Genomic DNA, 23,547 nt, shown 5'->3' with positions numbered 1-23,547 from the left:
TGGCAGATTCATGTCAATGTATGGCAAAACCAATACAATATTGTAAAGTAATTAGCCTCCAATTAAAATAAATAAATTTATATTAAAAAAATAAAAGACTCCTTGGAAGAAAATCTATGACCAACATAGACAGCATATTAAAAAGCAAAGACATCACTTTGCCAACAAAGGTCCACAGAGTCAAAGCCTTGGTTTTCCCAGCAGTCATGTATGGATGTGAGAGTTGGACCATAAAGAAGGCTGACTGTTGAAGAATTGATGCCCTCAAATTGTGGTGCTGGAGAAGACTCTTGAGAGTCCCTTGGACAGCAAGGAGATCAAAGCAGTCAATCCTAAAGGAAAGCACTGGAAGGCCTGAGGCTAAAGTTGAAGTTCCAGTACTTTGGCTACCTGATGTGAAAAGCAGACTCATTGGAAAAGACGCTGATGCTGGGAAAGACTGAAGACAAAAGAAGAGGTTGGCAGAGGATGAGATGGTTAGATTGCATCATCAACTCAATAGACATAAATCTGAGCCAACTCTGGGAGACAGTGAAGGACAAGGAAGCCTGGCATGCTGCAGTCCACGGGGTTGCAAAGAGCTGGATATGACTTAGCAACTGAACAACAACAGAAGGAGCATTTACACTCAGGTCTTCTCATTCAAACTGGGTGTACTTTCCACCCTACCACATTGCCTGGTGCATAGTGAAGGCTCAATAAATATTTGTTAGAGGAATAAATGATGAGACTAGACTGAGTTTCTGAACATCAGGGCTGGCTTTGTGCTCAAGCAGCATAAGTAGCCATGAATGCAATGTGACTTCATGGGCGCCCCAAAATATTGAGTTGTTAGACTTTGCCTGAAATTCCCTATTAGAAAAGTACTTTTGTTTTCTCCCCTCACCTGCTCATCATCTTAGAAATGCTTCATAGCAAGGCCTTTTTAGTCATTTATTTCTCAGTGTCTTGATTTCCTGGTTCTCTACCTACAAAGCAGTTTTTATAGTTAAAAGTTTATGGGGTTCTGCCCAGTGGCAGTCTAGGGTAACTCTAAATAATCAGTCTCAGTTTTAGGTATAAATCCAGTTTTAGATATGTAGCCCCAAATACTACTAAAAGCAAAATTGTCCCTTTCCCATCAGTATTGGTGACAAAGGATAGTTATATTGCATTTTACAGCTATACTGTATTTTATAGCTATACTGTAAAAGCTATTCTCAACTTTTACTATATTAGAACTTGCTAGCATCAGAAATTTGAGGCAAAATTCCCGATTTATAAAGCCAAATTCTTCAAACCATCCTTGTAAAATTTCACTTAAATTTGTCCAGAAAGAAAAGGAGAAATTCAGAATTAGAGAAGACCTATGTATTCCACACTGTAGGGAGCTTGCAGTAAGCTATATTCAAATTGACAGGAATCCACATTTTTCAATATTCAGGGCCTAATTATTTTAAAGATGAAAATGTGATGAAGTATGATTTCCTGAACTAATAATGTTACTGAATAATGTCTACAGAATCAGAAAACTGTGCTGGGGGAGGAAACCCACAAATGAGATTTCCCTGCAATGTAGCAATTACTCTGGATCCCAACATGTAAGTCAGGAAACAAGTCTTGCATCAATCCTGTATTTTTTATAATTCAATTTTAGTATTTTCCTCTTGCAGTTCATTCTAAACACACAGCAGTAAGAAGGCAAAAACACAACATCACGTGGCTAACGTGGCCCAAAAGAAAAATAGTGCTTCCTTGGGAGGAAATGTGGAATCCAGGGGCCTAAGAAGGAGTGTGAAAGGGACTGGAGTTTCGCCTCAGTAGGACTGAGAGACACTGCAGTGATGATCCTGACACTGAATCATAGTCTCAGAGGATACACAAAGGGACATGACATTTCCTTTCCTAGGAGTCTCTGCTAGGCTGCCGTGACTGGCACGGCTGCTCTGTGGCTTACATTTTAGCTCTCATTTCAGTGTCTTCCTGGGTCGGGAAGATCCTCTGGAGAAGGGATAGGCCACCCACTCCAGTATTCTTGGGCTTCCCTTGTGGCTCAGCTGGTAAAGAATTCGCCTGCAATGTGGGAGACCTGGGTTTGATCCCTGGGTTGGGAAGATCCCCTGGAGAAGGGAAAGGCTACCCACTCCAGTGTTATGGCCTGGAGAATTCCTTGGACTATACAGTCCATGGGGTTGCAAAGAGTCAGACACGACTTTCATTCATTCAATGTGGACCTGGATTTTAACCACCTTCTAAAAGAGATTTCCATCAGTTTTACAAATTTACAATAATCATTTTATCCTGATGTTTCTGTTTCATATGGAGACCTTTTTAGTCTTTCCATAATTCTAAACATTGGATAGCCTTCTTGGTCCTGTTCTACACACTAGTATTTCTCAAAGTGTGATCCATGGACTGGCAGCTTCAGTATCACCTGGCGATTATTATAAAGGCAGATTCTTGGGCCTGGCCTCAAACCCAGTGACTCATGCATGCTAAGGGCTAGAAGCCACTTATACATATACAATGGAATATTACTTAGCCATTAAAAAGAATGAAATAATACCATTCGCAGCAACATGGATAAACCTAGAAACTGTCATACTGAGTGAAATGAGATAGAAAAAGATAAATATCATATGACATCATTTAATATGTGGAATCTACAAATAAATGATACAAATGAATGTATTTACAAAATAGAAACAGACTCAGGGACTTTGAGAACAGAACTTATGCTTAAGGATGGTGGTGAGGGGAAGAATGGAGAGAAGGGATAGTTAGGGAATTTGGGATCATCATGTACACACTGCTGTATTTGAAATGGATAGCCAACAAGGACTTCCTGTATACCACAGGGAGCTCTGCTCAATACTATATGGCAGTCTGGATGGGAGGGGAGTCTGGAGGAGAATGGATACATGTATATGCAAGGCTGAGTCACTTTGCTCTTCACCTGAAATGATCACAACATTGTTCATCAGTTATATTCCAATATAAAATAAAAAGCTTAAAAAATAAAATAAAGGTTAGGCGCCACTACTGCAGATCATTATCCTTCCACTACCAGCCAGAGTTGGGCACCTGGAAAAGCTATATTCCTTTCAGAACCATTGTCACAATGGAACTGCAGCTTTCAGAAATTTACAGTATAGACCCTTCCCATGCTATAACCCCTTAGCGAAAATAATTTCATATTTATTGAAAATCCACTAAATGCTGGCTGGTAGTCACTTGCCAACATTCGCTGGAGCATGGAGAAAGCAAGAGAATTCCAGTAAAACATGTACTTCTGCTTCATTGACTACACTAAAGCCTTTGACTGTGTGGATCACAACAAACGGTGGAAAAGAGATGGGAATACAATACCACCTTACATACTTCCTGAGAAACCTGTATGAGGATCAAAAAGCAACAGCTGGAACCACACATAGAACAACTGACTGGTTCAAGATTGCAAAAGAAGTATGTCAAGGCTGTATATCGTCACCCTGCTTATTTAACTTCCATGCAGAGTACACCATGTGAAATGCTGGGCTGGATGAATCACAGGCTGGAATCAAGACTGCTGGGAGAAATATCAACAACCTCAGACATCAGATGAATCATTCTAATGGCAGAAAGCAAAGAGTAACTAAAAAGCCTCTTGATGAGGGTGAAAGAGAGTGAAAAAGATGGCTTGAAACTCAGAATTCAAAAAACTAAGATCATGGCATCCAGTTGCATCAATCCATGGCAAACAGAAGAGGAAAAATTGGAAGCAGTGACAGATTTTACTTTCTTGCTGTCCAAAATCACTGCAGACAGTGACTGAAGCCACATGCTGCTCCTTGGAAGGAAAGCTATGACAAACCTAGACAGTGTATTAAAAAGCAGAGATATCACTGACTCAATGGACATGAATTTGAGCAATCTCCAGGAGACAGTGGAGGACAGAGGAGCCTGGCATGCTACAGTCCACGGGGTCTCAAAGAGTCGGACACAACTTAGTGATTGAACAACAATAAGTCACTTGAATAATGTATCTTCAAGATGGTGACAATACAAGAGGGCCATAGAGATGCCTGCTTTGGGGAACATTCACCAGCAGTTTCTCTCTTCCATTCAATACGGGGAAACAAAGGGTTTGTTTTTTGACACAATGCCTAGATTTCTACAACTCCTGGTTTACATATAATTATTATCTAATTCACTTATATCTAGAAGCCATTCTCAGACTTGATCTCCACTCCCACAAGTATCATTCAGAGAAGTATAAGGCAGAGAACAGGAGTATTCTTCACAGACAGTCAACCTTGGTCTTGCCCTGGGTCCAGCCCTGGTCCCCACTCAGGGCAGCCCCAACCTAGGGGTTCGGTTCACTTACCGCACTGGTCTGCACTGACTCATTCCCTGGTTTGGATTTTATATCAACAACTCCATCAGCGTGGCGGAAGGAGCAGTCAGCAATGACATCGTAAAACGATAGCTTCTGGGCTTTCAAACCATATTTCTGAAGCCACTTCTCTGAGTCCCAGGTGTCCTCTGGATTTGACTCATGTGCTCCTAATTGCAGTTGTGGAATCACAGTTCATCAGCCATTTTTATTACACAAGACTTTAATAAGTCATCCTCAACTTAGTATTTTTCCCAAGCTGAAACATATTCCTTGTTAGCTCACATTTGTTGCAGGAGGCACACTTTCCAAAAGCAGGACTAGCAGAGAACTAGTTCAAAAGACTGGAAGGCAGGAATCTGCTACTTTTCATTTCACTTCCTCTATTACCTAAGTTGCCTGGACCCATGCATGGGGGGAGGTGGCTGACAGACAAGGCAAGGTATCAGCAGAGCATTAGACTTGGGGTCAGAAGCTCTGGGTTCAAGTCCTGGCTCCATTACTTACTAGCTTGGGAAAGTTGCTCAAACTTGGGTGCGTCACCCCACTTAAACTCTCTGAGCTTCAATAGAATTCTTCACCGGCCTATCTGCCTGGCCTTTCTAAGCAGGTTGAGGTTATTCAGTATGAAAAGTTACGTGAAAGTGTGCTGTAATGAAGAAGGAGGAGAAGGAGGGGCAGGAGCTCCCCTGTTAACATGGTGGATTTATCCCTGATTCAGAGCCTGGCTCTCAACTCTACAGGCTCAGGAACCTCCTGTCAGCTCAGGTGCCTGAAGCTGTGTCTATGACTCACCTTAGGCTCATAGGATCAAGTCTAGCAAGAAGGTCAATTGCCCGAATATCCTTAGCCTTGGGCACATTCCCTTGCTGTTTTCCAAAGCTTACCTATACTCTGTAAATGGGAGGAGATGTTATGCTTCCTGAGCAGAACACCCGGGTAGCCAGTTACTCATACAAACAGCAAAGTACTTACAATGTGCTCAGAAACCCTACTACCACCGAAGGGAGAGTGGGGTATCTGAGGGTGGGCACAGAGGAGGCATGGGTGTCTTAAGCTGGCCCAAGAGCTAACTGTATCCCTTTCTTCCAAACTCCACGCTCAGTGGTGGCACATGATGAAACTGACCAAGCCAGAAGTATTTACAAAATGTGAAAATCAGTGGATGCTACAAATGAGGGCTTTCTTATTCCAGAGTGGGTTGATAACATTTCTCTACATGCCCTTGGATGGAAGGCAGAGAGGACCCTGAGCTTTTACCCCTAGTGGGACCTAGGGAGGACTGGGAGAAGGTGCTAGGCAGAGGTGGTTTTTAAAACAGGCACTACCACGTATTAGGTCCACTAGCCCTACAGTTTACTCACTTGGATCAGCCGTTCTCAACTCTGCACACTGGAATCCTCTGAGAATCTTAAAAGACATTGATGCCTGCCCCCCTCCCCCCACACACCATGCATTAGATTCTGTTTTAACTGATCTGGACACTGAGATTTTCAGAGTTCCCTAGGTGATTAGCCAAGCACTAGGGTAAGAGGAAGAGAGCTTTCTAAATTGAGATTTGGTCATCCCATCATTTATGCTTCTACCAGACTTAAATTATACTTTTAATTAAAAAGTAGCATTCAATGTTGGGGAAATAAAAATATTACCCATAGTTATCTGCTACTATATCTAAGGAGATATATAATTAGAATAATATATGAAGAAATAAAACACTTGAGAGTCAATTATTTTTCAATAATACATGAAGGCTCTGTCCATTCATGCTATACTTGTCCTCAAATTCTAATAGAACAACTTTTAGAAAATTAACTCTGAAACCTACTGGGGCTGGAACTTCTCAAAGAAGCTTGATTTTGAACTTTAATCCAATCTGGCATCAAAAGCCCCTTTGGGCACCATCCCCAGTGCCAATAGTTGGTTTCTATATGGTTCATAAAGTGTCTTTTCACCCCAACAGGGGGCTGAAATCAGAATTTTCCCAGAGCTTTGGGAAAATCCTGAGGTTCTCCTGCATCACAGGGAAATAGCCTAAGGGGACTGGAGCCATTTCGGTGAGCAGGGTCAAGTTCCTTGGAGAAATCCTTTTGTTGTTGTTCAGTCACTCAGTCATGTCCAACTCTTTGCAACCCATGGACTGCAGTACGCCAGGCTTCCCTGTCCTTCACCATCTCCTGGAGCTTGCTCAAACTAATGTCCATTGAGTCAATGATGCCATCCAACCATCTCATCCTTTGTCATCCCCTTCTCCTGCCTTCAATTTTTCCCAGCATCAGGGTCTTTTCCAATGAGTTGGCTCTTCACATCAGGTGACCAAAGTATTCACGTTTCAGCTTCAGTATCAGTCCTTCCAATGAATATTCAGAACTGCTTTCCTTTAGCATGGACTGGTTGGATCTCCTTGCAGTCCAAGGGACTCTCAAGAATCTTCTCCAACACCACAGGTCAAAAGCATCAATTCTTTGTCGCTCAGCCTTCTTTATGGTTCAGCTCTCACATCCATACATCACTCCTGGAAAAACCATACTTTGACTATACAAACCTTTGTCGCCAGAGTAATGTCTCTGATTTTTTTATGTTTTGTCTAGCTTTGTTGTAGCTTTTCTTCCAAGAAGCAAGCATCTTTTAATTTCATGGCTGCAGTCACTGTCCTCGGTGATTTTGGAGCCCAAGAAAATAGTCTTTGACTGTTTCCATTGATTCCCCATCTATATGCCATGAAGTGAATGAAAGTGATTTTTTCTAGAAATGCTGGGCTGGAGAAACCCTCTGAGTGTTTTTCTTCAGTTATTGTTGATTACAGTCTAAGACATTGTCTCTTTACTCCTACTTTATTCTCCTCCCTCCTTTATGATCAATAGGTTCAGTAGGAAATAAACTTCATTCAGTTATTTCCATAGCAACATACACCCTATCACAGGCTCTGCTCTGTTTTGGGTTGTCTTCTTTAAAAAGACAAGAGTCCTTTATCAATGATAAATTCAAGTTGATCAGAAAAGAACTTCCTAAAAACACATCAATCCAATTCTAAGAAGGGATTTTATAGAGTCAGAGACTAAGTTTTGACTGGTAGTTCCACCCAGGACCAGGCACTGCAGTCAGCCTGGGGGCATGATTCAGGCTCCCAATTACCCTCTAAGTGGAGGCTGGGAGGAAGACCTCCAATAACTTGAACCTTATCAAAGAAAGAAGGGGCAGTCAAGCAGGCAAAAAACTCCAAAGCTGAAGAAAGGAGAGAAAGGGGGAAATCTTTTCACTTTCAGTGCTAATTACACAACCAACACCTGAGCCTGATATCCCAGGGAAGGGAGAGGAGAGGGAGTCATCTGTTCATTAGAGTCACTTACTAAGAGGTCCTTCCCATTCCCCTGTGGTTATCTTAATTAAAAATGCTACATAAATTCTCACCTATGGAGCTGAGTATAATACCTTCATTTATGATGGAAATGTGACCTCACAGCACATCCTGATTACACGGCTTTACCACTCCCCATGACTGATCTCTTAAAGATTCTCCCTCATCCATGGGCAGGAGAATCACATGCTAGATCACATATATGTCACAAGATTAACTTACCTGGCCTCCCTGTCCTATTTAGCCTGTCCACAGAGCCTGACTGAACCTTTCAGCTTTTCCTCATCCTTTGACAGTGAGTTTGGTATTTTGAACCAAGCATTCAGAGTCCAATCTTGGCATGACTACACAACATGATTAAACTAATCATCTCTAGTGAGTCTTAAAATGGCTGTGAAGGTTATTCCAAATAAGGACTTCCTGAAATTTTTTGAGCTGAAGTCTTGAACATTTTGTGAGAAAAGTCATAATCTTGTTCGATTGCCATAACTGGCATACACACACATAGAATGCTCAGATGTGCCAACAAGTCTCGAAACAGTTCAGCACCTCAGGAATGATGCATATTCTTAAAAAATTTTTATTTTTTATTTTTTTGCCACACCACACAGCATGTGGGATTGAACCCACGCCCCCCTGCATTGGAAGCTCTAAGTTTTAACCACTGGACCTCCAGGGAAGTCCTCCACATCTCCTCTTTTACTTTATTTATGAACAGCTGTGTTAAGGTATATTCATCATTGATAACAATAAACTATACACATTAAGTTTTGACATATGTATGCTTAGGTTTATGTCAATCACTTTGTTATTTGTTGTCTATTGGTGCCATCTGTCCTTTGTTCTTTTTTCCAGATAGCATTTTAAAAGAATTATTAATTATTTGTTTATTTATTTGTTTTGTTGCATTGGGTCTTTGTTGCTGTGTGCAGGCTTTCTTGAGTTGTGGGGAGCAGGGGCTACTCTTCATTATGGTGCACAGGCTTCTCGTTGTGGTGGCTTCCCTTGTTGTAGAGCACAGACTCTAGGACGTGTGGGCTTCCACAGTTGTGTCACATGAGCTCAGCAGTTGTGGTGCAAGGACTTGGTTGCCCACAGAATGTGGAATCTTCCCAGACCAAGGATCGAACCTGTGTCCCCTGCATTGGCAGGCAGATTCTCATCCACACCAGGGAAGTCCCAAGACAGCTTTTGGATTGAGTATTTTCAATTCCAAGTTATCTTGTTTGTTGGCTTGTTTTGTTATTTAATGGGTACTTTATTTAGAGTGAAAAGTGAAACTGAAAGTCGCCTCCACCTCTTTGCGACCCTCCAGGCCAAAAGACCTGGATTTCTCCAGGCCAGAATACTGGAGTGGGTAGCCTTTCCCTTCTCCAGGGGATCTTCCCAACCCAGGGATCAAACTCAGGTCTCCTGCATTGCAGGCAGATTCTCTACCAGCTGAGCCATAAGGGAAGCCCAAGAATACTGGAGTGGGTAGCTATCCCTTCTCCAGGGGATGTTGCCAACCCAGGAATTGAACTGGGGTCTCCTGCATTGCAGGTGGATTCTTTACCAACTGAGCTATCAGGGAAGCCCTTATTTAGAGTATACATCTTCAACATGTGTGTGTGTTAGTCGCTCAGTCATGTCCAACTCTTTGCGACCGTATGGACTGTAGCCAGCCAGGTTCCTCTGTCCCCTTCAGGCAAGAATACTAGAGTGGGTAGCCATTCCCTCCTCCAAGGGATCCTCCCAGTCCAGGGATAGAACCCAGGTCTCCTGCATTTCAGCCAGAATTTTTACCGTCTGAGCCACCAGGGAAGCCCAATGGATATTTGGATGGATAATTTCAATGGATATTATACTACCCCCCATATGCTGTAAGAACTGTATAACAGAGACTTCCCTGGTGGTCCAGTGGTTAAGAATCCACCTTGCACTACAGAGGACACAGATATGATCCTTGGGCAGGGAACTAAGATCCCACGTGCCTTGGGGGAACTAGGCCCATGAGCCACAACTAGAGAGAAAAACCCCTCACATCACAACTAGGACCTGACACTAAAATAAATTAAAAAAAAAAAAAATTTTTTTTTAAAGAACCTTACAATAGCATATTTCCTTTTCTCCCCTTCTGAATTTCTTTTTGGCAATGCAGTGGGTTTTTTTTTTTTTTTAATAATTGTGGTAAAATATACATAATGTGAAATTTATCATTTTAACCATTTTAAGATGAACAATTCAGTGGCATTAAGCACATTCACATTATTGGATCACTATCCAACCCCAAAACTTTTCAGTATCCCAGAAAGGAACTCTGTACCTATTAAATGACTCTCTCCATTCCCTACTCCCCCAGCCCATGGTAATCATTTTTTGTGTCTGCTTATTTCACTTAGCATAATGTTTTCAAGGTTTATCCATGCTGTAGCATGTGTCAGAGTTTCCTTCTTAAAGCTGAATAATATTCCATTGCACATACAGACCACATTTTGTTTATCCCATCATCTATTGGTGGACATTTGGGTTGTTCATCTTTGGAACTTATGAATAATGCTGTGATTCCCCTCCTGTCTTTTATGCTACTATTGTCAAACACTTAACTTTTATATATATCATATAGACCTCACAGATGCTTCCTAGTGGTACTAGTGGTAAAGAACCCACCTGCCAATGCAGGAGGCATAAGAGACACGGGTTTGATCCCTGGGTAGGGAAGATCCCCTGGAGAAGGGAATGGCAACCCATTCCAGTATTCATTCTTGCCCAGAGAATCCCATGGACAGAGAAGCCTGGCAGGCTACTGTCCATAGCGTTGTAGACTTGGACATGACTGAAGTGACACAGCATGCACACACAGACCTCACAGCACACTATTACTACTTTTGCTTAAACAGAAATTGCTTTCTGAAGATATCTAAATAGCAAAACATCATGTATTTATCTACAGTTATTTCCAGCCTTTTATTCCTTTAGGTAGAACCATATTTCCATTCATTTCTTCCCACATAAAAGCATCATTCTCCTCCTGCCTGAAGGATTTCTTCACGGTGCAGATGCACTGATAATTCTTTTCTGCTGTAGGTAAAGATAAAAAATACCTTTATTTTGCCTTTGTTTTTGAAAAAATATCTTTACAAAACACAGAATTCTAGATTGACAGTTTAGGGTATTGAATGAAAAAAATAAGATGTTACTCCACTGTCTTTTCACTTGCAGTGAGAAATCTACTATTGTGCTTATCTCTGTTCCTTTCTACAGAAAATGTCTTTTTTTCCTCTGGTTGCTTTTAAAATTTTCTCTTTTGTTTTTTGTGGACCATTTTTAAAGTCTTTATTGAATTTTTTTGCAATACATGCTCTGTTCTATGTTCTGATTTTTGGCCAAGAGGTAGGTAGGATCTTACCATGGATGGAACCTGTGTTCCCTGCACTGGGAGATGAAATCTTAACCACTGGACCACCAGGGAAGTCCCAAGATTTTCTCCTTATCAGTGGTTTTGAGCAATTTGATTGTGATGTTCTTTGGTACAGTTTCCCTCATTTTCTTGTACTTGACATTCCCCGAATTCCTTGGATCTCTAAGTTATAACTTTCATCAAGTTTGGAAAATTTTCAATCTTTATTTCTCCAAATATTTTTCTGTTCTGCCTCCTCCCCTCTCCTCAGGAATTCCACCTATATTCACTGATGCTCTTCTGTTTGTTCTTTGTTTTTGTTATTTATTCTCGTTAGTTTTCTCTGTGTGTCTCATTTTGAATAGTTTCTCTTGTTATGTCTTCAAGATCACCCATCTTCTTTCCTGCAGTGTCTAATCTGCCATTGATTTTGTTCAGCATGTTTTCACCTAAGATATTTTCTTGCCTAAAAGTTTTCATCTGTAAAAGTTCAGCATCTATTTTTTTAAAAAACACTTCCATGCCTCTACTTAACTTTTTGAATATAGGAATACAGTTATAATTACTGTCTTCTTCTGTCAATTCTAACATCTGTGTCAATGTTGATTGATTAGCAAGGGGCACAGCCTTCTTTTCATGCCTGGTAATCTTTGATCAGATGCCAGTCATTGTGAGTTTTACCTAGTTGGATACTGGATGCTTTTATATTCTTATAAATCTTCTTGAGCTTTGTTCTGAGATGCAGTTATGTTATATATAAAGAATTCTCTCCTTTCATGTCTTGCTTTGATGCTTCCTCAGGAGGGCTCAGAGCTCTTTAAGGCTAGTCATTCCCCATGACTGAGGTAAGACCTTCCCAAGCAGTCTACCCAGTGCTCTATGACATAAATTTTCCCAAATGGGCTGGTGAAAACAGGCATTCTTCTTCACTCTTCATGAGCTCTAAACCCTTTCTTTCTAATTCTTTCCAGTGGATCTTTCCCAGCCTTGGGTAATTTCCTCACAGAATGATTAGGATAAGCAGAAATCACAAGAGGGACTCTTGGCAGATTTCGAGAGTCCTCTCTATTACTTTGTCTTATGAAATCTAGATATCTTGATCTCTTGGATCCTTAGCTCTACCTCCCAAACTTTGAAGTTTGCTGTGCTCCTTCTTCTTACACCATGGCAAAGCATTCAGTTCAGTTCAGTTCAGTCGCTCAGTCGTGTCTGACTCTTTGCGACCCCATGAATTGTAGCACACTAGGCCTCCCTGTCCATTACCAACTCCCAGAGTTCACTCAGACTCACGTCCATCGAGTCAGTGATGCCATCCAGCCATCTCATCCTCTGTCGTCCCCTTCTCCTCCTGCCCCCAATCCTTCCCAGCATCAGAGTCTTTTCCAATGAGTCAACTCTTCGCATGAGGTGGCCAAAGTACTGGAGCTTCAGGTTTAGCATCATTCCCTCCAAAGAAATCCCAGAGCTGATCTCCTTCAAAATGGATTGGTTGGATCTCCTTTAAGCTGAGACAATCAGAGTTTTCCTTGGATTTTCCTGTATCTCTCAGGGATCTCTGGCCTTTGATGCTTAGTATCCAGTGTCTTTAAAAACCAATGCTTTGTGTGTTTTGGTCAGTTTTTTGTTTCCCTTAGGGAATTCTCATGTACCACTCTTGGTAATTAAAAAGAGGTCAAAATTACCAACAGCCAGAGTGTGTGTGGCCTCACCATCTTCTCATTCCAGACATCAGGCTGATGAGTCATCCGTGCCAGAAACTGCCCTTCTGATCCTATGATTATAGGTGCCAGTTGGGCCCTGAACCAGTGCACCTAGCCTGGGGGGGCAGGTGAGGGGCTGCCATGTTCAGGAAGGGAGACTTTGTTTAATACACATGAAGGTTCCACTTGTAATGACAGTCCATCTGATCTCCTCCATTCTGACCCTTCCCCTCTCCAGATGACTACCCTATCTCCTCTGACCCACAGGCCCTGGCAGCTAAACATGGGAAAGGCCACTACCTCCACACAAAGCAGACACAAGGTCTTGGCTGACACAGCATTTGCCTCAATAACACTGGGCTGTGGATGGCAACAGGAGCAGCCAGTCTCTGAAGCCAAAGCAAGGTTACAAAAGCTTCTATGGGAATCCAAAAGTGGAAATTTGTGTATCCAAATTTTCCTTTTTAAATAGAAATGGGACACTAAAAGCATCTTGAAAATTTATGCTTGAAGTCATTTTGGTTTTAATTCTGGGTATGTGTTCATGTGTATTAGACTGAAACAAAGGGATGACAATCTATCCCTCTAAAAATTACAGAGGCCAACAACCCTTCTGTTTCCTTTAAAAACAATATCTAAAAACCTTGTTACCCTCAACAGTACCCCAAGTTTAACTATTCCCTGTATTAGTTTGCTCAAGATGCCAAAAAATGCTTCAGACTAGGTGACTAAAATAGAAATTTATTTTCTCACATTTCTGGAGGCTGGAAGTCCAAGATCAAGGTACCTACAGGTTTGGTTTCTGGTGAAGCATCTCTTCCTGGCTTGTGGATGGCGATCTTCTGGCTGTGTCTTCATGTAGCTTTTCCTTTATGTGATGTGTGAAGTGAGAGAGGTCTCTTGTGTCTCTTCCTCTTCTTATTAGGACACCAGTTCTCTTAGATTGGGGCCTCACCCTTACGATCTCATTTACCTTTAATTTCCTCCTTGAACGCCCTATCTCCAAATACAGACACATTGGGGTTACAGCTTCAACATTTGAATTTGAGGGAGACACAATTCAGTCCATCGTGCTCCCCAAAACAAACACCTTAGTAGCAGGATCACCACTCTCTTTGCCTGGCATGGATGTTGGAGTATCCCAGGTGCCCTGCTTCATTTTCATTCTTCTCTCTGGATGCCAGAGGACTCTCTGAGTATTTGACTCTAAGATAACCTTTGGGGGAGGGAGAGGTGTCCCTAAAGTGAGCAGTCCCTCCGGACTAGCCTGATTGGGTCCCTTCTTGGAAAGCCCAAACAGCTGGTCCTTGTAAAGCAACTGCCGCTGCTGCCACCCCAGACCCAAGTCAGGACACCCACTCATGGGGAAAAGTCAGTGTTGCCAGGATTTTACCAAGTCATTCTGGACAAGCTCACTTCTGCCTTTCACCCCTTCCTCCCTCTAACTCATGTCCTCTTCCCATTTCTCCCCTAGCCAGCCTGGCCTCCTTGCTCTCTTCCCTCACAGATGCCTCTGTAACACAGGCAGGGCACCAGGAGCAATACAGCATGGCAGAGGTTCCCAGATTTTTTGCACATTATCATTGTCTGAGGAGTTCTCAAAACTCCCAATGTCCAGACTGAGAGAGAAAAAAAAATCTCCCAGTGTCCAGACTTCATCCTTTATGGATTAAATCAGAATGTCTGTGCTTGGAGCCAGACATCAGTATTCTTAATGAGGAACTCGGTTTTGAATCCTGGCTTCATTAGTTCTAGCGTGGCCTTGGGCAAGTTATTTAGCCTTAAATGGAGAGAATAGCAGCATCTATCTCATAAGATTGTAGCAACAATGAAATGAGCTAATACCTATGAAGAACTCAGAACAGTGCCTAACATTTAAGGTATGTACTAACTACTATCATTAATAGCTGTGCCCTAAATGAAACTAGTGACTACAGAGGAAAATCCCTTACTAACTCAAGAACTCAGGGATGAGAATCAGTATACTCATTGCCCTAATTGTGAAAGAGAAAAGATTGAGCTAACAGTTACCAAGAACCTCCTTGGTGCAAAGCATGCATTATTTATCTTAATTTTTACAAGAATCTCTCAAGACCAGTATTATAATTATTTCACAGACGAACAACCAAAGGCTCAAAGAGAGTCAGGTTAATCTAATGATAGAACTGGTATTTACAACCATATTTCTCACTCTAAACTCAGGCTCCTCTGAATCCTCTTTTCAGCTGGCTCTTGACCCCATGGACTTCTATGTTTGTCTTTGCATCACCCAATTTTAGCAAAAATCCTGCTAAGATAGTTTATCCAGGATCCCTCCCTCTCCACATCTGAGAAAGATTCCTCATACCCAACTATCCCCAGGTGATGTCTGATCACCTCAACCTACTTTCAGCAAGAATCCTGTCAGATAGGTTTAGCCAGAAACCCCCTTTGATCTCTGATGTTTCTTCTCAGTAATTTTCCATCCAGCAGCCCTCCACCCTGCTCCTTGGGTGCAAATCCCCACTTGTTCATGTTTATTAATAACCGATTCCACTTCCATACTGAGGTCTCTTTTCCCTTCTTGCAATAGTCCCTGAATAGAACCTTGTTTTTTCTAACCATTTGACTGTCCATCTCTGGTTTTGCTTTGACAACCAAAAGACACACACACGTGCATGCATACACAGACACACACACAACAGAGCTCTGGAGAGTCCCTCAGGAGCTCCTGCCAGCTGGACTAAGGAGCTCTCCTTGTAAGGAACATGGGAACAGTCCCAATCCCCGATCGGTAGCAGTTACAACTCAGTATTGACTTGTTCACACTCGTGCCTGTCAACAGCACCCACCATGGTCTGTTGTGGCCACACTGGTCTTGGGAGTCTCGGCCACCAGCCTCCGCATCTGGGCCAATGTGCTGCCAGCTTCCTCCATCTCCCTCCAGATGAGAAACACATCTTCTCTGACCCCTGCTCCTGAAAGGGAAACACATGTGAGCAAGTGACTGCCGGAGGCTCCAGAACCTCTGATGGTCTGAGCAGGCCTGGCACACCCTGGCCAAGTTTCTATAATATTTCTGAACATCAAATTCCATTTTTTCCCACTAATTCTTTCTGAGATTCAGAAGTGAAATCCCTAAGAAAATGCTGTCATCTCAAGAAATCATAAATGCAGACTTTAGGATGCAATAAGTCCTCACAAAGGAAATATTTGTAGCAGCCAGTATATTTTAAGATTAGTTTATTAATAACACTCAAATAAAATAAAGAGTAAAAATATTCAAAAAGCATCCAATGAAAGCCAGAGTTATCACTGTGGGGCAGGCAAACTCAACGGTCTATGAAAGTAATACCCCTCACCTTTCTTGACCAAGCTGAGACTTTTTGCTCCTCTGAAACCACCTTCACAACTTGGTATTTTTCCCTAATGTGCCAACAATTCTTTGGCCTCATTTTCTGGAACTCCGCTGTCTCAGTTAAGGTTTTGGTCTGGCTGTGTGTCTTTTTTTTTTTTTAATAATATGGCTAAATCAAATATAGATATTTATATCATTGTAGCAATCAATCATTCAGTCAATCAAAGTTCATCCCATGGGTAAGAGGTCCAAGGCTGGGATAGAAGGTCTGCCTCCACTAAGATCCTGGCTCTAACATGTGAGTAGTTTGAGAGGTTAAGGACGGTGTAGGAGCAGGAGGGAGATGGGTGTGACTATAAAAGTGCAACACGAGGGAACCTAGGGTGGCATATTGACAGCATCAATATCAATATGCTGGTGGTGATATCATCCTATAGTTTTGCAAGATGCGACAAAGAGCAGGTGGGTGGGACTTGCCCAGTGGTCCAGTGGTTTAGAGCTCACCGTCCAATGCAGTGGGTGTGGGTTCAATTTTGGGGAGTTAAGATCCCACAGGCCTTGGAATCAAAACACCAAAATGTAAAACAGAGGCAATATTGTAACAAATTCAATAAAAACTTTAAAAATGGTCCACATTTTTAAAAAAAATCTTTAAAAAAAGAGCTTGTGGGCCTTTCTTACAGCTATAGTTCTCTCTACCTACAGTTCTCTCCACCTTGTCCGCTGTGGATACGAGGTCAGTGGCAACTCCAACAGGCAACCACACTTAGCAGATGTCACTCACCCATTTTCAGTGGCATCTGTGGGCCCAGCCACCACCTGGCACCATTTAAGGCATCATGGGGGCTACAGGGGAGTCTCTGCTTTGGGGTGCTTCTGAAAGGTTGTGTAGATAAGAATTTAGCAGATGTATTCTCTAGCTTTAAAGATTCCATTTCAAAAAAGTTTACCCCCGCCCCCCCAAAAAAGTACACAACAAATCTATTTCACAGACTGTATGCAGTTGGCTCAGAGAACACTGATGCTTTTACTTAAGTAAGCTGAGTCCCAATTCTCTAATGATAAATACCTTTTCAGAGTACCTGCTATGTGCCTGGCCTTGTGCTTAGGGCTTTCTAAACATTTTCTCAATAAAATAAAATAAACATTTTCTCATCTCTCTTCACCACAGCTCTGCAGGCAAATTCTACTCCTGTTTCTGTTTCTCAGCTGTGTAAATGGAGGCAGAGCTAGTTGTCCAAGCTCATACCAAGGTCAAAAGTGGTAGAGCAGGGTATCAAATCCAAGTTGGTGTGACTGTACCAACTCAGCACCCTGACTGGTTGTTCTGGAAAAGGGGTGACTGGTTTATAGAGGCCCCTGCAGCCCCTCCCCCAGCAGATGCCGATGGCATCCCATTTAACAGTCCACAGATGCCCGAGATCCCACAGTCACAGAGAATGAGGGACCACCATCAGGTCTAGGAGATGATGCAGGAGATTTATCCACCCTCAAAGGACTGACCTTAAACCACCGGGACAGACCAGGGCAGACCAGAGTCAACGTTCCTGACTCTTAAAATGTAGTCCAGAAGGGCATGGTGAAGTTGAGGGACACCAGAGCTTTGCCCTCCTGAAAGACTGAGTGAGTGAGACAGTATTAATAGCCGTATTCATTAAGAAGCAAGTGACAATCCCTGACAGAGATGGATAGCCACCAGTGCTCTGCAGCCATCAACAGCCCCAGGAGTGAAATGTGATGAGTGCCCAGCTCCACGCTGGGAACTCCAAAAATATCGCAGGCTGCTGCCAACTGCAAACCTGGAGCCCACAGGACTTTCTGACCCTGTGACAGCAAAACTGACTTCCAGCTGCTTGCTTCAGCCTAGACGTGTTAAGTAGCAGACTTCTCTCATTAAAAGTCTCAAATGAGTCAAGGCTTTCCATTTTCCCCAGGCTTGTCAATGATATGTCAAGAAGTGGACCACTCCTTCAGTATCAAAGGAAAAGCTTCCAAGGAAATACAGTGGCCACTCACTGATCCAAGGACAGGAAAGTGTGTTTAAGGGGCAGCAGTGAGCTGGGATGTGCTCCCCTGACCAAGGAGTCACTAAACTATCACTCCACTGGTTTAAAATTAGGCAGCTACACATTCCAACACTGGGGATAGGGAAACAAAACAACTCAAAGCAACCCACCTAGGGCCTCCCTGGGGGCTCAGTGATAAAGAATCCGCCCACCAATGAGGAAGACACGATTCAATCCTTGATCCAGGAAGATTTCACATGCTGGGGAGCCACTAAGCCTGGGCACCTGAACTACTCTGTGCTCCAGAGTCTGGGAGCCCCAGCCACTGAGCCCATGTGCCACAACTACTGAAGCCCAGGAGCCCTAGAGCCCTGTGCTCTGCAACAAGGATCCACTGAAATGAGAAGCCTGACACTGCAACTAAAGAGTAGTCCCCACTCACCACAGCTAGAAAAATGCCAGAGCAGTAACAAAGACCCAGCGCAGCCAAAAATAAAATAAACAAACAGAATTATATGGCAACCCACTCCAGTACTCTTGCCTAGAAAGTCCCATGGATGGAGCAGACTGGTGGGGTGCAGTCCATGGGGTCGCTAAGAGTCAGACACGACCGAGAGACTTCACTTTCACTTTTCACTTTCATGCATTGGAGAAGGAAATGGCAACCCACTCCAGTGTTCTTGCCTGGAGAATCCCAGGGACGGGGGAGCCTGGTGAGCTGCCGTCTCTAGGGTCGCACAGAGTTGGACACGACTGAAGCGACTTAGCAGCAGCAGCACCCATTTAACTAGGTTTGCTTTAAAAACAAACAGAATGAAACAAAACCAGCTGGTAGACAAGAAAAAAACACAGGCAATAAAAAGCTTAACTTAGAAGGTAGAGGGGTTTTTTTTATGACTTTAAAAAAATATTTATTTATTTGGCTGTGCTGGGTCTTAGTTGCAGCATGTGGGATCCAGTTCCCTGATGAGGGAGCAATGAACCCAGGACCCCTGCACTGGGAGCTCAGAGTCTTAGCCCGCTGGACCACCAGGGAAGTCCCCAGAAAGTAGAGCTTTTATTTCAAGTTATCCTATAGGCAGTCAGAAAGGGCTATCATTTTTATCTGGGTCAGTTCTAAGGAACTTAGCTGGAAAATCAAAACAGCTGCAGCCAAGGAGACAGCCCCACTGAAAATAGAAGAGTGTGGGGGATGAGACACAAGAAATTTCAGTATTCAGAAAGCTCTGTGAGTTTGAAATTCTCCAGGTCAAACCAGAGGAGATGAAACCACAGTGGATCCCGACCGTCAAGGTATAAGCCATCTAGAGACCTGCCATGCACAGCAACAGGGTCTGTGTCTTAGAGACACCAAGGTGACCTAAAAGATCCTCCAACCCAAAGGACTCTCCCCCCTCACCAACCCCTGACATCCCCCTAGGCCTTGTGGGAACAACTTGAAGGCTCCCAGAATGCTGACACCAGTTGGAGCTGGGGTCACATCAAGCTGCTGTTTGTCATTTGTACCCGGTACAGACTTTTCAGACTGGCTAGTTCAACATATGAATGAGATCTGGGTCAGGTATGTTTTGACGTATCAGGGGAAGAGCCCACAGAGTACCTGCCACCAAACACCATCTCCCTGTTAAACTTCCTTGTCTCACCTGCAGCATAAAGTCCAGTTATCAGAGTCCAATTCATTAATCTTTTAAAATTTAATTAATTAAATAAATTGTTTTTGACTGTGCTAGGTCTTCGTTGCTGCGTGCAGGCTTTCTCTAGTTGCAGTGTGTGGGCTTCTCATTGCAGTAGCTTCTCCGATTGCGGAGCACAGGCTCAGTAACTGTGGCACATGGGCTTAGCTGTTCCGTGGCATATGGAATCCTCCTGGACCAGGGATTGAACCCGTGTCCCCTGCATTGGCAGGTGGACTCTTAACTACTGGACACCAAGGAAGTCCCCATTATTCATTTGGCAACTGTTCATTGAGCACTTAGTATACATGATGAGTGGACAATGTCAAGTGAACAGGGCCCTACTCCCTGAGCTGGCATGTAAATCCAGGGGTCAAGGCCCCCAGTACATCCCTTCTAATAGTTTGCCACCATGATCCCGGCCAGAGCGCTGTCCTCCCAGCCCTCCAGGGCCCCTGCAGCTGCCCTGTGCCCCCAGTCGGGGGCTCATAGCCCACCACTGCACTTACCCAACCCCACCCTTCAATCAAGGCACCGGCCTGATTCCATCATCAAGCTTCGCCCAGCCTCTCCAGGAAACAGCCATCTGCCTTCTGCCCCTTCTTAATTCCCATGAAATGAACCAGCCACAACCCAGCTCTCAGTGCTTTTGCTGCCAGGACCCACTCTCAGGCTGCATGCCATTAGACAGGCTGGCGCCATATGCAATTCCTGGCTGCCTGGCATGTCAACCTCCAATTCCAAAGAGCACAGAGAAGCATCGGGCAGAGATGGTGAATTAGTGTATCCAGACCTTGAATCCAGGCTAATTTAAGTCAATCCTTCATGAACACAAGGCTTTATTTTTAGTAAGCAGCTGCTAACAACACAGCTCACCACACAGCACTGTGTCCAGGGCCATCCTGGGGCTGAGAGCTGTGATCTACAGCTTTTCTATGGTATCAGCCTGCAGAATTGGATTACAGGTTCTGTTTGCAAGGGCACAATGTCTCTTCTGTCTTTATATCCTCCAAGGCACTCAGCACAGGATCCAGAGTTTCCAGTAAGAATTCCTATCCTTCCTCCTTTTATTTTTTTATGAAGAAACAATGACCAAGTACCTAATATGTTCTTTCCTCAAGGAATTGCACTGCCTCATAACTGACAGCCCCTAATCATGCAAGAAACTCTTCTGAATGGTATATAACAGACTTATATCATTTGAGCATATGGCTATGCCCCAGGTGTGCTGGATATTGACAGTGACAGGCCCTAAAGTAGTAAGTTGTTTACATTTAGATCTTCATGCCACAGCAAGGAAAGGTTCACCTCTCCCTCCAGTACCTGAAATATTAGCAATACCAGGGGCAGGAGAAGAAAGGTGATTAATGGACTGTGAGCTCGTTAAGTTTGTGGCCCTTTCCCCATGGCCAGGACTCTTGGGGGAGGAACTGGCCCCCCCGGGTGGAGATTCGGCTGACTGCCTGAGCCCTAAATGCCTACTCAGTTTTAAGGATATAAAAAAGCTGAAGATGACTCGCAAAGGCCGAACTTTCAGGAAAAAAGGCACATCTCTTTTCAGAAAGTGATGAATCATTTAAAAATAATAATAAACAATGAGGTGATTAAAATTCCAAGAGACCTAAAATTATAATATGGATCTGATAAAAGGGGACATATTACATCCATAAAGGGATTGAAAATGGTGAAATTGGTAGTTTTTGTTATAATGGAAAAATTCACAGTTCCTTGTGTTAAATTATATATTAAGATATTTTGCTCAGTCTTGCCCTATGGAAATTAACCACTAATTCAATTCAGTTCAGTTCAATCGCTCAGTCGTGTCCAACTCTTTGAGACCCAATGAACTGCAGCATACCAGGCCTCCCTGTCCATCACCACCTCCCAGAGACCACCCAAACCCATGTCCATTGAGTTGGTGATGCCATCCAACCATCTTATCCCCTGTCGTCCCCTTCTCCTCCTGCCCTCAATCTTTCCCAGCCTCAGGGTCTTTTCCAATGAGTCAGCTCTTCGCATCAGGTGGCCAAAGTATTGGAGTTCCAGCTTCAACATCAGTCCTTCCAATGAACACCCAGGACTGATCTTTATTTTAATTTAAAGCAAATAGACTCATTTCACCACCTTGATAAACATCTAACATTTTCATGGGACAATGAATATATGTGTTTCACAAACAACACGATGTCTTAAAAGCAATTTCAAATCTCAAGTGTGGGTAAACCTTAACAGTTGGCTATGGTTTCATCTCCTGGGGTCTCTTTCTTCTAAGCGGAACACTATAAAATGCAAATAGAATGCAGTCTAATCGTCCAATATTCACATAGAAAATATGAATATAAATCATCATTCTTCTTCCCATGGTAGAAAGCAAGGAATAAAGGGGTTCCTTGTGGAAAATTCTTGAAGAGATGGGAATACCAGACCACCTGACCTGCCTCTTGAGAAATCTGTATGCAGGTCAGGAAGCAACAGTTAGAACTGGACATGGAACAACAGACTGGTTCCAAATAGGAAAAGGAGTACGTCAAGGCTGTGTATTATCACCCTACTTATTTAACATATATGCAGAGTACATCATTTGAAACGCTGGGCTGGAGGAAGCACAAGCTGGAATCAAGATTGCTGGGAGAAATATCAATAACCTCAGGTATGCAGATGACACCACCCTTATGGCAGAAAGTGAAGAAAAACTAAAGAGTCTCTTGATGAAAGTGAAAGAGAGTGAAAAAGTTGGCTTAAAGCTCAACATTCAGAAAATGAAGATCATGGCATCTGGTCCCATCACTTCATGGCAAATAAATGGGGAAACAATGGAAACAGTGTCAGACTTTATTTTCTTGGGCTCCAAGATCACTGTGGATGGTGATTGCAGCCATGAAATTAAAAGACGCTTGCTCCTTGGAAGAAAAGCTATAACAAACCTACACAGCATATTAAAAAGTGGAGACATTACTTTACTAACAAAGGTCCATCTAGTCAAAGCTATGGTTTTTCCAGTAGTCATGTATGGATGTGAGAGTTGAACCATAAAGAAAGCTGAGTGCCAAATAACTGATGCTTTTGAAGTAAGGTGTTGGAGAAGACTCTTGAGAGTCCCTTGGACTGCAAGGAGATCAAAGCAGTCAATCCTAAAGGAGATCAGTCCTGAATATTCATTGGAAGGACTGATGCTAAGGCTGAAACTCCAGTACTTCGGCCACCTCATGTGAAGAGTTGACTCATTGGAAAAGACTCTGATGCTGGGAGGGACTGGGGGCAGGAGGAGAAGGGGACGACAGAGGATGAGATGGCTGGATGGCATCACTGACTCGATGGACGTGAGTCTGAGTGAGCTCCGGGAGTTGGTGATGGACATGGAGGCCTGGCGTGCTGCGATTCATGGAGTTGCAAAGAGTCTGACATGACTGAGCGACTGAACTGACGTGAACTGAAGAGTTTGGGGTTCCCTGAATAGGAACTTTGTCTTCTATTCCTTTTGAATTTCCTCCTCACCCCTATTGAGACTCCAAAGCACACACAAGGCATTTAATAAGTGCTTAATTAACCAGAGGACTGTCTCAGAGCAGTATTAATAAGAAATCCAAGGCAAGCAATTATTAGAAGGAGCAGGACTTTGGAGATAATTAAAGTCTCAGCCTCGTAAACTGTAATGTGGCAACAGTTTTGGAAGTGCAGCTGCTCTGGCTCCATCTATTGAATTAAACTGAGTTCTTGGGAGCAGGAAGGAGACCTCTGAGAGA

The 23,547-nt window shown here is 43.1% G+C and overlaps 1 protein-coding gene across 1 annotated transcript in view; it reads right to left on the bottom strand.

Annotated features, from left to right (window-relative positions):
* The window catches only part of VWA3B (von Willebrand factor A domain containing 3B), a 179,413-nt gene that overhangs the window by 114,212 nt on the left and 41,654 nt on the right, over positions 1-23,547 (bottom strand). Inside the window, exons 7-8 of the mRNA XM_052649405.1 lie at positions 15,620-15,745; positions 4,346-4,524 (exon numbers count right to left, since the gene is read on the bottom strand). Coding sequence (XP_052505365.1) covers positions 4,346-4,524; positions 15,620-15,745 — 305 coding nt within the window. The remainder of the gene's footprint in view (positions 1-4,345; positions 4,525-15,619; positions 15,746-23,547) is intronic.

Source organism: Budorcas taxicolor, chromosome 11 (assembly GCF_023091745.1).
Source record: "Budorcas taxicolor isolate Tak-1 chromosome 11, Takin1.1, whole genome shotgun sequence".
NCBI lineage: Eukaryota > Metazoa > Chordata > Mammalia > Artiodactyla > Bovidae > Budorcas > Budorcas taxicolor.
The sequence above is the reverse complement of the archived record's forward strand: the minus strand, read 5'-3'. Positions and strand labels throughout refer to the sequence as shown.